The sequence below is a fragment of the Dendrobium catenatum genome, unplaced genomic scaffold (genome assembly GCF_001605985.2).
Source record: "Dendrobium catenatum unplaced genomic scaffold, ASM160598v2 fragScaff_scaffold_243, whole genome shotgun sequence".
Classification (NCBI taxonomy): domain Eukaryota; kingdom Viridiplantae; phylum Streptophyta; class Magnoliopsida; order Asparagales; family Orchidaceae; genus Dendrobium; species Dendrobium catenatum.
The window spans coordinates 1,177,933-1,191,659 of NW_021318705.1; the positions used below are offsets into that span (position 1 = coordinate 1,177,933).

At 33.5% G+C, this 13,727-nt stretch overlaps 1 protein-coding gene across 1 annotated transcript; it reads left to right on the plus strand.

Moving 5' to 3' along the window:
• The first annotated feature begins 368 nt into the window (after window positions 1-368).
• On the plus strand, window positions 369-12,846 carry LOC110094667. Its single transcript, XM_028693216.1, has 11 exons — window positions 369-514; window positions 1,601-2,011; window positions 3,672-3,761; window positions 4,371-4,479; window positions 4,615-4,656; window positions 5,125-5,188; window positions 9,226-10,934; window positions 11,403-11,504; window positions 11,593-11,742; window positions 12,091-12,216; window positions 12,301-12,846. The coding sequence occupies exons 1-11, from the start codon at window positions 369-371 to the stop codon at window positions 12,475-12,477; spliced, it is 3,126 nt and encodes a 1,041-aa protein (XP_028549049.1). The 3' UTR covers window positions 12,478-12,846.
• The last annotated feature ends 881 nt before the right edge of the window (window positions 12,847-13,727 follow it).

Consider the following 13,727-nt stretch of genomic DNA (forward strand, 5'->3'; position numbering starts at 1 on the left):
ACATTGATGTCATTAAAAAAATAAAAAAAATATATATTTTTGTTCAATTTTATTTATGTGCATTATGACTGCTTTTTACTAATGTAATGAATTAATTCGCATGAGTTGCCATTGCATAATTGCAAAAAATATATATAGGAATATTTTTTTAACATAAAATGACCATGATTTATTAATATATAAATAATATATATTAAAACTTTAGGAGTGCGTGGAGCCCTTCATGACTCATCTTTATATAGGGTTGTTGAGAAGAGAAATTATTCTCTTTGGAGGCAAATTATGATACACCACGTCATCTAGTACACAGTGATACACAACAAAAAAAATGACGTGACGCGTCTTGATTCGCCTCCGGACGACATCCGATGACTGCACAGAATAATTTCACTGTTGAGAGGCTAGCAGAGGTGAAGCTTACTCATAGCAGAGGCAAATGTCGAAAGTTATATATAGTGCAGAAGGTTTTTGGAGATGACCGTAGCGGCACGAGCAGGGCATGGCATGGCACAAAGTGAGGTGAGATTGTTATCGATCATGTTTAAAAAGGGTAACGAAGAAGCTCACTAAGATGGTGTAATTGAAATTTGTCTACTTTGGGCCAATTCCAAATAGAATAAAATTGAGCTAAAAAAATAAATTTCAAATACATCAACAAGAAATTCAGATTTTTTTTTCATCAAATTAAACGCTTAAAATTTTAAGAGTGTGTTGTTTTTATCTTACATTCAAAATACTTCAAAATGGGACCCTAAACAATGAAGAAAATTTAGGTTATCTTAATTGTGCTCAAATTAATATATCAAGAAGCACTTTATATTTATTACATTTTTTGAACAACACCAACAATAATAAGTTTTATTTCACTTTGTGAGTGTGGTGCATGAATATATTTTTTACCCATTATGTAATATTAAAATTCAAATTCTTATTAAAATCTAATAAATAAATACATCATAAAAATTAATTTATATTATAGCCATCTAAGAATATTTTCAATATAATCAAATTTAAATTCTAATATCTCAAACTAATTTTTTCGCTTGACAATTCAAACTCCAACACAGGAGAGATTATTACGTGCAGAGTTTAAATGTAAGATAGCTCCGAATTTTGTGAGGGTATCCAGTAAATATATTGTGTTTAAACACTATATATTTATAATGTGTTCTCACAAAATTCGGACGGTCTGAACTCTAATTTCTCCCTGCATATGAACATCCTCAGTCGTGCAGTTGGAAGTCTGAATATCGATTTGAGGGGTCTTCCCTATAGGCTCCTATTCACTATTGTTGAACTCTTTGTTTGGGGTTCTTCTGAATTTGATAGGAATTTGCTGTTGGTATTTGATTTGTATGTGTTTCTTTGTTAATTTTATTACAAATCATTTGTTTTTGTAATTATTTAATTTTAGAATAAAATTGGACATATTTGCCCCTATCTTTTCAAAAAAAAAAAAAACATCCTCAGTCGTCTAAATCCGTGTCGGGTTCTGCGACCCGAAGAACGAACGCTACCCATACTCTTTACCGGCTACAGCCGGTCTTTGACGGGAAGCGAATCCCACTCCAGAATTTATATGCTACTCGTTGGCCTTCAGAACTGCGAATGAAGATCCTCCACTCCCATTTCTCCCTCCAGATTCTACACATTCTCCAAAACCCATTCCTCCCGAAATTACTCATACTAAAAAGCCACCCTCGCCGTTAAACACCTGTCGTCTCCGGCGAATCTCCAGAGAATGCACCCAGCTCACCTTCCCCTCAATCTCTTTCCCGCCCCATTATACTTCGAAACTTGAAAATCCGCCGCTCTCAGTCCATTTGCGTGCGAAGTTCGAGCTAAGCTTGTTTCTTCGTGTTTTGGAAGTTACAAGAAGGTTCCCGCGTCGAGATTTGAGCTCCGCCGTGGCGGGGACGGTGGAGATGGACGGGGAGGGAATTGACGAGCTCTGCCGTCGCGGAGGCTGGACGTACGGCGTGCTCTGGCGTATTGATCGCCGGGATCCACGGTAAGTGACGGCGTTCATACGCTCGTCGCCGTGTTCTCACCGTTTAGATTTTATTTTGTTTTTTGTATTTTTTTAATCTTCTACTATATCGAGTGGATATTCCACTCTTCCATGGATCTGATTTTTTGTTGGGATTCAGTTGGTTTTTTATGTGTAAATAACTATAAAGAAAAGAGGGTATTTCTAGTGCTGGCATTGTGGCGTAAATGGAAAGAATCACTAGATGTGAGATCACTGATAAATAACGTTTCATTCTTAAAAAAATAAAACAAAAGAATGTTACATTCCTCACATAAATCCATATTTCAAAATAGGATTTGTTTTTTATTGTGTTCATGATTTTTATGATTCAGTCGAAGAGAATGAACGCTGCATTCACATCATTCTTAAACACTTTTTTTTTTTGAAAAAATAGCTTAATTTCAAATGGGGGAACTTTATTTCAAATATGAATTTAAAAAAGTTTTGATTGATGTGCATAAAATCCGTATGAACAACACAAGTTTAGAGTCACGGGACCCGCATCCAGAACGCTCAATTGACCAAAAAATTTATTATTTTATAAGTGATTAAATTTTGGGAGCGTAACGTTACTCAGCTGATTATAGCACTTATTGGTATTTTGTTGGTTGATAAATGCTCGAACCTTTTATGAGAAATGGCTGAAATTGCTATCGATTATCGTGTAAGTTGAGCTTAGCTTTTTGGGCGCAATGGGACGAACCTGGCAGCTTTTTGGATCAATTGCTTTCACTTTTGTTTTCTTTAATTGATGTTTATATTATCGAGTTATCTGTCTTCCAGTTGCCCTAAATTTAGAAAAGGCACTCCAATACTCTGCTTCGGTGCCATGAATTTTATACTGTTTTGTTCTTTTTTTATAAATGTTAAAAAACACAAATTTGATATTAATGTAGTTTGATCTCAAGACATTGATAATAAATCACAGCATTTTTACCAACTAAGCTATTTAACGCCATAAAATTTTAGTATTTGAGAGTAGAGTTTGCATATTGAAGAAGTCTCTTTGTGTAGAGTTTTTATCTTTAGAATTGGAGAAATTATTTTGTGCAAACACCGGGCGCAGTTATATGTTTAGAGACGAATCAGGTACAGCCACGTCAGCGGTACCGAACAGTACTGAGCCGCTGTATCGAGTAGGGGTGACGTGACACATTCTGATTGGTCTCCGGATAGTGTTCAACGTCCGCACAAAATAATTTTCAGAGACCTTTTTATAAGTTTAAGTAGTTGTCTTGATGAGTTCTTTTTGAGGTTATTGTTCCTTGATTTTTTAACCCCCTTGCAATTTTTTCTCTTTACAGCTTTGCTTCTGTATTTTGTTCATTTTAATTTTGGGTTGTAAAATTTTTAACTTCAGTTTTTTGCCTTGTAGAGTGGACTTTTTAGGGTTTATATCTATGTACCTCTTTTATTCGTTTTAATTTAATTTAGTCTTGATTCGTATTTAAAAAAAAAGATATAAAAATATGGATTTTCTTGGATATGCCAGTGCCTGTCTTTAGACTTCAACCCTAGACTACAAGATTGGGAATTTTCATAGGAAATTGGGATGGGGTTAGGGGGAGTTGCTATGATTTTTTACATATATTTACTATTTTATATTTTCAGTTCATTCTAATAATTCTCTGATTACCAGCCTGCTCGTTTTGGAGGAAAGTTACTATGAAGAAAAGAGTGGGAGGATTTTTGAGAAGATGATTAATCATGTTCATGTGATTGGACAAGGGTATGAATGCAATTTTTGGTATATTTGTTTCTCAGATTTTGACCTCTTTTTTGTCTGCTATTGCCTAGTTTTTATGACATTATATGTAGACATTCCACATGACTTAAAATGGTAAGTGTGCACTTATGTAATTCAAATTTGATTTTGCTATAAAGAATTAATTAATTTATTTTTTAAAATGGTAAGTGTGCAATTATGTAATTCAAATTTGATTTTGCTATAAAGAGCTTCTTGATGTAGTTAATTAATTTATTTATTTTTCTATTTTCATTTCCTTCTATTTGCACTAAAAAGCCAAGACGAGATGCATTGCAGAACTGAAGATCTACTGTATCATTTGTTACAAGAATATCCAAAACAACGTAACAAGTTAGATTTCAATGTTAAGAAGATGAACTATATGATTCATTTAATTTTAACTCCAAAATATGAGTTCACTTTGTTTGCTCATGAAAACATTCTTCTAAGCTAACATCTATATATAGTTATTTGACATTTACGTGTCGAGAATTGAGATGAATAGTCTGCACATTAAGAACAACAAAAGTTGCACGTTAACATAGCATTGTAAGGGCTAATTATCACCTTTTTTTGTGCATTTTTGTGAAGAACCATTGGAGAAGTAGCCATAAGTGGAAAGCACCGGTGGATCAATTTTGATGCCCAATGTATGGAATCAATTGAGGTTAGCACCAGTGTTAAATCAGACATATATAAGGTATAACTCAATTGTTATTTTCTGTTTGCCCCTTTTTTTTTCTTCTTTTGGGGGGTTACTTTGCTTTTTTGCAAAGTTTTTGGGTGTTTTTGGTACACATTTTGACATTTGAATGTGCATGCTTGTCGTTATCAGGAAAATGCTGAGTGGCGACATCAAATTTCATCAGGAATAAAGGTTTGTTATTACAAATTTACTGGGAAAAAATTATTTCCGGATATAATTATACAAAATATATCAGGATAAGAAAATATTTATTCAAATAAAAATACATTTGGTATAAATTAAAGAACTTATAAATTTCTTGTTAAAAAAATGGATCTATTATGTTGTCTTGTATTTTTCATTTTTTTTTTAATTTTCTATTTCCATTAGCTTATATCAAAAGTCTTCTTATTTTAAACAAATTAATATCTGTATATCCTAATATATTTTCTAATCAAAATATCCTAATACATTTTCTAATCAAAATATCCGAATACATTTTTTTTCCAATTTATTACATCTTTCTTCCATCATATGCAAACTTGCTTTGTCACACCAGCACATTGCACCAATGACACAATTTGCACTATTGGTTTATGATCATGTTTTCGTTGGCGTGCTGCATAGAATATATTCTCAAACTTTGTTCTCATTTTACAGACAGTTGCAGTAATTTCTCTGCCTCCATTAGGAGTGATTCTATTTGGTTCCACACAAAAGGTTCGTTCTTTAGATTCTCTTCGCTGATATTTAAACCTTTAAAAGAGCAATGAAAATATATATATATATATATATATATATATATATACATTCACATGGGTTTCTGATAGAGGTTATGACTCATCATCTCACTGATAAAGAATTATGTATATATTAATGCACAATTAATGATAGAAAAGAAAATTTAAGTAGCATTGGGGTATTAAGTAGTGCCCGAAACAACATTATCAAACTCCCTGTTAACAAATGACTGTGAGAAACGGAGCAGGACAAGAAACCGGACAGAGGAAGGGAAAACAGAGAAGATGAATCTGTATATTATTATTATGTTGTTTCAGGGTATTGGTTACAGGACTTATATAAGTGTAAAAGAGAAAGAGAAATGGGAGAGTGTACATGTGGGATAAAACAATATGTGTATTGTGCTAACAATGACATGTGAAATAATGCTAATGACTTTCAGAGGAAATATTAGGGTTAATATTAAAACAAAATTAGCTTCTGAGAGTTTTGGTCTTGATGTGAAGGAGTTCCCCAAGAATGTTATGTAATAAGAGAATATCATGGTGGCTTGAATTTTTTTTATAAAATTAATATTAATCCTTCTTTATTGTATGGGTCATAAGTGATAGAACATTAAAAAGGTCATTGATAGACAAGTTGGGCCCAAATTATAATTTTATGATATATTTGTTGCGAAACTTGAAGTGAGAAGTTAACATATGATTATATTAGAGATATGTTTGGAGTGGCATTTATTGAAGACAACATATATAATTGAAATAGACTTCAATATTTTGGACATGTACAATAAAATATACTAAATATACTTGTTAGACAAATAGATAAAACTGATGTCAATGGATTAGAAAGAAAAAAAAACTAAGATATGAAAATTGAGGATTCAAAAGCTAAATCTAAATAAACCCTAAAATTTTATTGTTGCATAGGATGATAGTAATGTCTTTGAAACCGATGAAGACATTTACATTTCATGAAATGCTACGATTATTTACGTTTCATGTGGTGTGTTTCGCCAGCATTTCATATCTTCCTTTGTTAGTCTAGATTATATGAAGTTAAAGTTAAAGAATTAGATATTACGTTATTACGGTCTGGCCCAAGAATGATTTTATACTTTTTTAGTACTTTCCTCCATTCACAATCCATTGTGGTTTAAGATTTTTTTTTTGGTCTGATTTGATTGCTTGAAGTCAGAAAACCTATTTTGAGAAACAATGGATTTTCTACATTGTCATTTGGTTAGCTGTGGTTAAAAATCAATACAAAAATTTCAATTTCTTAGGATTTCATTTTCACACTCAAAATGAGTGAAAGCATCTCTTTGAACGGTCATGGGCATTGACAAATTATCACACCTTAAGTCCCAATGATAGTGCACCTCAGTAATACGGAATGTGATAAAGAGATAAGCGAAACCTATTTTGTGCTCAAAAGAAGAAATTGCATAAATAGATAATGTAACAAAAATATCAGAGTAACCAATGACAATAACAATAAAATTTCATTTCATTATCATAACTACTCAAATCATAGAAAAACAATATAACTTATCAATCATTCATATATATATATATATAATCGATTTTCTCAAACATCTTGCACTGGGAAGGTAAATAACGACCTAAGGAAATTCAATAATTTCTTATGAAGTCATAACTCTTCAGCCAACTTAACAATATCCAATAAGGTTCTACCGACTTGCATACTATTGGACATATGCATACATTTTTTATGTTTTCATTAGTAAGTTTTCAATATGTATCATATAATCAATATGATATTTATGAATTCTACAATTAATATAATTTGCAGGAGTTTTATTTATTGATTTAATTGAACTAATGTGCATGAATTAAATTCTCTACAATAGGAATTAAATTAAATGGATAAGTGCTTGTGCCACAATAAATTAAGGTAATATTAGTTTTACATCATGATTTTCATTATGCCAATAAACAAAATCTACTTGTGAATAGTAACAAATAAATATTGAAAGACAAATTGATAACCTATAATATTTAGGAACCTAAGATAAGTAATAAGAAAAATGCTCCTGACAAAGAATGATATGTTTATTGATTAATAAATAATAATTACTTACTACGTGTTATAACATTCAAATCTAGGCTCTCCTAGACTCCGAAAAGGCAACACCAGATGGTATCAATTTATAGTTCTTAAACAATGTAAACTTTGACTAGATTACAAGAACACATGAAAAGATATTAAAATGATTAATTTAGAATTAGGCGTAACCTAACCTAGGTCACCACAATAATAAGTTGAATAATTTAACATTAATTTATAGTAATCTCTTGCTAATAATTTAATCATTAAATCTAATATAAATACATAAATTTATGTATAGTTACATTAAAACATAAACCTAGGATAAACCATTACGATTGTGAGTAACTTGAGAAGATAATGATGAGGAAGAAGAGGAGGTTAGTAGTTACCTTTCAATTGAAGGGGAAGAAGAAGATGTTTTGCTATTGGCGATTCATGACCAAGGAACGAGAAGAAAATGAGGAAGATTCTCTACTCTCGAAGAAGAAAGAAAGCTGTGGACCTTCATTGATAGCGACTACAGAAGAAAGTGACGAATAGAGAGAGAGAGAGAGAGAGAATGAACTGAGTGGGAAGAGAGTTGAGAGAATAACATGGACACATTAAAAGATATTAAAATGATTAATTATAGAATTACGCGTAATTAAACAATGTAAACTTTGGCTAAATTACAAAGACGCATAAAAAGATATTAAATGGTTCATTATGGAATTAAGCATAACCTAACCTAGGTTACCTCAAAAAAAGTTGAATAAATTACATTAACATATAATATCTTTTGCTAATAATTTAATCATACAATCTAATATAAATACATACCTATATGTATAGTACATGAAAGCATAATAAACTTTAAACCATTACAATTGCGTGTAACTTGAGAAGATAATGATGAGGAAGAAGAGGAGATTATAAATTACCCTTCACTTGATGGGGAATAAGATGTTTTACTATTGATTATTCTTGACCAAGGAAGAACAACAAAATGAGGGTGATCCTCTACTCTTGAAGAAGAAAGAAAGCTCAGGGCCTTCAATGATAGTGGCTGAGAGAGGTTTGGCCGCTGCGAGAGGGAGGAGATTTGAGAGAATAATGATGCCCTTAGGTCCTCATTAAATCGTGAGTGAAGTCGGTGTCGAGGGTGGGAGAATCACACGAGACGGGTAAAATCGTGTGTGATTTGCACGATTGGAGATATAGCTGGTACAGGAAGCTAGGCTTGAAGACATAGTTTGGGAAGGGTTTGGCCCGATTGCATGAAGGAGCGGTCATTTTACTCGATTCAAAATGAGTGGACCAATTCAGTCCAGATTATAACACAAACTATGTTGAGCCACGTGATTCTCTTGTTCCTTGTGTTCTGGTGCTTTTCCTCATATATAGATTATTTTCAAATCTTGTGTCCATCATTGCTCCTGGCATTTTAACCAAATTAACGTTGTGGTTTTAGTCATGTACATGTATTCTGATTTTGGAGTGGAGGCCCTTAACTAAAACGGACTGCAGTGACTGCTGCTTTTCCAAGAGATTCATTTAGCTCCCCTCTAAGTTATTAAAAAAAAAAAAAAAAAAAATCTAATCTTGTAAAAGATCTTCGCTCATCTTGGGTTCCAGCTCATTCTTCATCTGACCAGCTCTTGGTTTTTCTGATAACTGTCTAATTATGCTGAGTGCAAATGCAATATTTTACCTTTGTATAGTCGGGTAGTTCAGCATACCATCTAGCCTTCTAGGCTGAGCTGGATTACACAATAATTCTCCTTCACGAGCTTTCTTTTTGTGCTGGATCAATTGGAGTGGTCAATACTCTGCATTTTTGAACTTTCTATATAGCTTGTGTCTTTCAAAATAAGCAAATACTCATGTCTTCTATTTTATGTGTTTATATTATTTAACATGTCCTAATTTTCTTTCTTATCTAGATCTATGAAAGTTCAAACTTCGTAGGACAAGCTCAGCATTTGCTTCGTCAGCTTGGAATCAGAGAAGTTGGATATGATCACGTAGATTGGAACTTCACTTATCCACAAGCAACATTTGCTTCTGTGATTTCTTCTCTGAGCTCATCTAATTTCAAGGACAATGTATGGCGTGATGATGCCTGGAAACAGAGACAGGAAAACCATTTATCTTTAGAATATTCATCTCTAGCTTCAGGATTTCTCTCAATGGGATCTCAAATTGGTACAAGATCTCAAACATGCAGCCTGAAGCCTCATGCATCTTCAATGCCTATCGCATCCTCTTCATCAAGTTCCTTTAATTGTTTTCACAACCTATTCCATGAAACACCTTCCGTCAACAGCACAACACACAAATTCACAAGCCAACAGGAAGCTTTGACTGAAGCTCAAATCTTGTTGCCACCCAACAACGGCGGCAATTGCAAATCTCCAAGTAATCTACTTCCCACCTACTTCAAATCTAACACACGGGCTAAAGAAACCAGTTCATTTTCTTGTATGGAGCATAAACCATTCCCTGGGATAACCATGCCAGGGGTTTTCAACATGATTCCAACAACTTTTGATTCTTCTACTACCCGCTCAGATGCATTTGATGTTTATCAGAATTCAACTTTGATGCATGGCATAGTTGGGCCACAGGCAATGTTGGACAGAGGCGGTATATCTTCTAATACAAGTGTACCCAGCCTTGATGGTGCAGGAAATTTACAAGAGCTCCAGCATTGTTCTTCACCACCTGTTTCTTTATGTGGCTTATCCACCGTTAAATCCTCATCAAACGCTTCTCCATTCACTCCTGAACTACCTGAAAATTTTCTCATTTCTCATGATCTAAATCCTGAAAACTCTGCGTTGGCTCACTCTACTAATGAACTAGAAACTCAACATATACATGATAAACCCCTAAATAATCATATCGATTCGAGCCACCAAACAGATAATCAGGTCAATAATGGCTCTGCAGCAGAATATCCTAATAGTATATCTGTATGCGTTTCTTCCTCTCTGGATAGAAGCAGTAATTGGAATGAAAGCACCTCGAATGCTTCAACCAAGCTTGTTTCAGATAATGACTTGTTTGATGGCATGGAATTGGATCTTAGTCCAATGATTTTGAGACAAGAGTGCTGGGATGACATCGTATTGCCAATTGTCAGCAATAATTGCATATCTGAAATGGAAATGGGCTCAGTTACAGGTGCTGGCAAAGATTTGTTTTCAGACTCTAGTCTTGAACAGCTACTGGATGCTGTAGTTTCTGGAAATTCTAATCTCTCTTCTAGCTGTAACTCTGTTAGGAAAAAGACTAATGTTGCTTCTAATCGAGATTCAAAACATCAATTACCAACAAAAGTCAGTGATGCACAAGCAAACCATCATCCAGTTGCTGATCCTTCACTCATTCAGACACCTCCAGTTTCACTTCCTGAATGGAATAGCGAAAAGCTGATGCTAGGATCACCAAAGAGTGTTGAGCCAAAGCCTAATCTCTGCGCTTGGATTTTTGACAATTGTAATGTCAATGCCGAAGGTTCTGCATTTAATCAGACAAAGAAAACAGAAGAATCAGCAAAAGTAATTCGAAAAAGGGCCAGGCCTGGCGAGAGCACCCGACCGAGGCCAAAAGATCGACAACAAATACAAGATCGTGTAAAGGAGCTGCGAGAAATTGTTCCTAATGGTGCAAAGGTGCATATTGTAAATCTTCTTTGGAAATTTTCTCATAGCAATATTTCATTTGACCAGAGATGAGGATGCTCAGGTGGATGAGTGGCTTTATCCTTAGAGATAGGATATGAAATGAGCATATACGTGAAAAGGTTGGAGTAGCTCCAGTAGAAGATAAGATTAGAGAGAGTCGCCTTAGATGGTTTGGTCACATAAAATGGTGGCCTTCCGATGACCTGGCTAGGAAAGTAGATGTAATAGATTTGACTTATGTTAAGAAAGGTAGAGGCAGATCTAAAAGACTTGGTTATAAAATATTATAAATGATCTTTCTCTGTTAGATTTAAACGAGAATTTGACTTTTAATAGGACACAACGTAGAAAAAAAGATTCATGTAGCCGACCCCACGTAGTGGGATAAAGACTTGTTGTTATTGTTGTTGTTGTAATATTTCATTTGACCAATAGACCCTTTATTTGATATAACAGTGTAGCATTGATGCTTTGTTGGACCGGACGATTAGGCATTTGCTTTTCTTGCAAAGTGTTACAAAGTATGCCAACAAACTCAAACATGTCGATGAGCCGAAGGTATGACTGTCCTCTCAGCCAAGCTTATGCTTTTCTTTCAAATTGTTACTCTTATACTACATTTGTTTTGGCTATTGATGATATGTAGATCATTGGTGAAGAGAGTGGGGTTGTCTTAAAAGACAATACAAATGGAGGTCTTGGTGGTGCAACTTGGGCCTATGAAGTAGCTGGCCAAACCATGGTTTGCCCAATATTAATTGAGGATCTTCACCCTTCTGGGCAAATGCTTGTTGAGGTAGAAAAACAAACAGTTCAGATTTATGACTTGAGAGTGAGGCTTTGTTTGGAACGATTTTCTTACTGCTTCTTCAAATAACTTTTTAATACAAAAATTAAAATTTTTGTACTAAAAGCTGTTTTAAGAAAGTCGTCCCAAACGAAACTCGATTCTAATCAAAATTTGATTCCCAAATAAAATATAAGTTAGAATAGCTCTCAAAGCCATTAGTTCTAATCAAAATTTTAATTACACTTATCTCAAAACAAATCTAATAATTTTGAGACACCCAGATATATTCCATTCTTTTACCAACTTCATCCCCATCCTCATCCTCATCCCAAACATAATGCACGTTTTTTACAGATGCTCTGCGAAGAACGAGGTTTTTTTCTCGAGATTGCCGATGTTGTTCGAGGATTCGGATTGACCATCCTGAAAGGAGTAATGGAAAATCGTGGAAGAAAAGTTTGGGCAAGGTTCATTGTTGAGGTGCATGGCATAGTTACTCCACATCTAACCATGTTGTGTCTATTTCTTCAAATCATCAATGATCTCATTTCTTTCTTTTTGCAGGCAAACAGAGATGTTACAAGAATGGATATATTTCTGTCATTAGTCCAGCTTCTGCAACAAACAAGTAGCTGTATTCGGTCCTGCGAGCCGCGAGCGAGGATCATGGACACATCATTGACTTCTTACCAGCAATCCTCAGCTGCAATTCCAATCGGTCTGGTTGATAGACTACAATGAGTGGATGAACTACTCCAAGATGAAAAGCATTTTGATCTCTTTAAAGTTTCGTTTGAGACAGCTTTCGTACTGCTTTTTAAAATGGCTTTTTATAACAAAAATTTCAAATTCAAGAAATTTTTATACTAGAAAGCTATTTTAAAATGCAAAAAAAAAGCCGCCTCAAATGAAGCCTAAGTGTATGCCAATAAAAATCTGCTTTGCCTTTGCTGCTGTGGTATACTTTACACAGATTACAGGGGAGACGGTTTACTACTTTTAGGCAGTGAGATCTTTGTGTGATCTTCTTGTAAAGTGTTTTCTTGAATAAGTTGTCAAATTCATGGATTGTAATTCAAGGTCTCCTGCTATGTTGTGTGTTTGTCATTTGGCTAATAGGCTGGGGGACTTAGTTGCGCTATTTTTTCTCCTTGTTAGCTGGTCTGGTAATTGATTTGTTTAGTTCTTATTGAATGGTGCCTCTCACGTTCTGCCTATCTACATATCTAGGCTTCGCTTGAGATGATTTTTTATTGCTTCTTAAAGTAGTTTTTTAGCACTAATTTTTTTTTAAAAAAGCAATAAAAAAGCTGTCGCAAACGAAACTTAAGTCATGACAGCTTAGCCCATGATCTTACATGGTGAATAGATGTTGGATTTTGGTAGTTCTGCCAATTTGAAACATTTTTTTTTTACTTGAAAAAAGTTATCTGAAACTCCATAATTATAAGAGGGATTATTTGAAAATGATGTCATCTCTAAAATTTTAAATTCGGGGTAATTTCTTACATAACATCCACATCTCGAAAATCTATGAAACTATCAATTTAATATTTTGTAGTTTTTAATTTGCATAATTCTTAATTCTATTATTGTAAAACACCTAATTAAAAATATATATATCAAATGTATATAATATCTAATGCAATATATTGGGTACTCGTCATTATAGTCTCTCATAATTAAATAACATAAATGATAAATTTGATATTCACTATGTTTTTTTTTTTTTATTATTGAAATATTTAATTGAAAAAATGAAAGTGTATTCCATTAGTAATACCTTACCTTACATAAGGTGAAATATCAATTTCAAGATACTTTTGTTTATCTATGATTATTCAATTAATATAAAATATAAAATAAATTGTTTTATTTGGTAGTTATTAGATTTCTTAAATTAATTATAAGACTAATTTTAGCTTTTATCTATCATAAGATATAATACAATTTTATTCATGATAATTTTAAATTGATAGGTTGACCTCCTT

What these genes read in the sequence shown, in the direction of transcription:
- LOC110094667 (XM_028693216.1), top strand. Translation starts at nt 369, where the DNA reads ATGACTGCACAGAATAATTTCACTGTTGAGAGGCTAGCAGAGGTGAAG. An exon ending in GTTCATGTGATTGGACAAGG is followed by an intron (nt 3,762 to 4,370) that starts GTATGAATGCAA and finishes ATTTTTGTGAAG; the next exon opens with AACCATTGGAGAAGTAGCCA. An exon ending in AACATGTCGATGAGCCGAAG is followed by an intron (nt 11,505 to 11,592) that starts GTATGACTGTCC and finishes GATGATATGTAG; the next exon opens with ATCATTGGTGAAGAGAGTGG.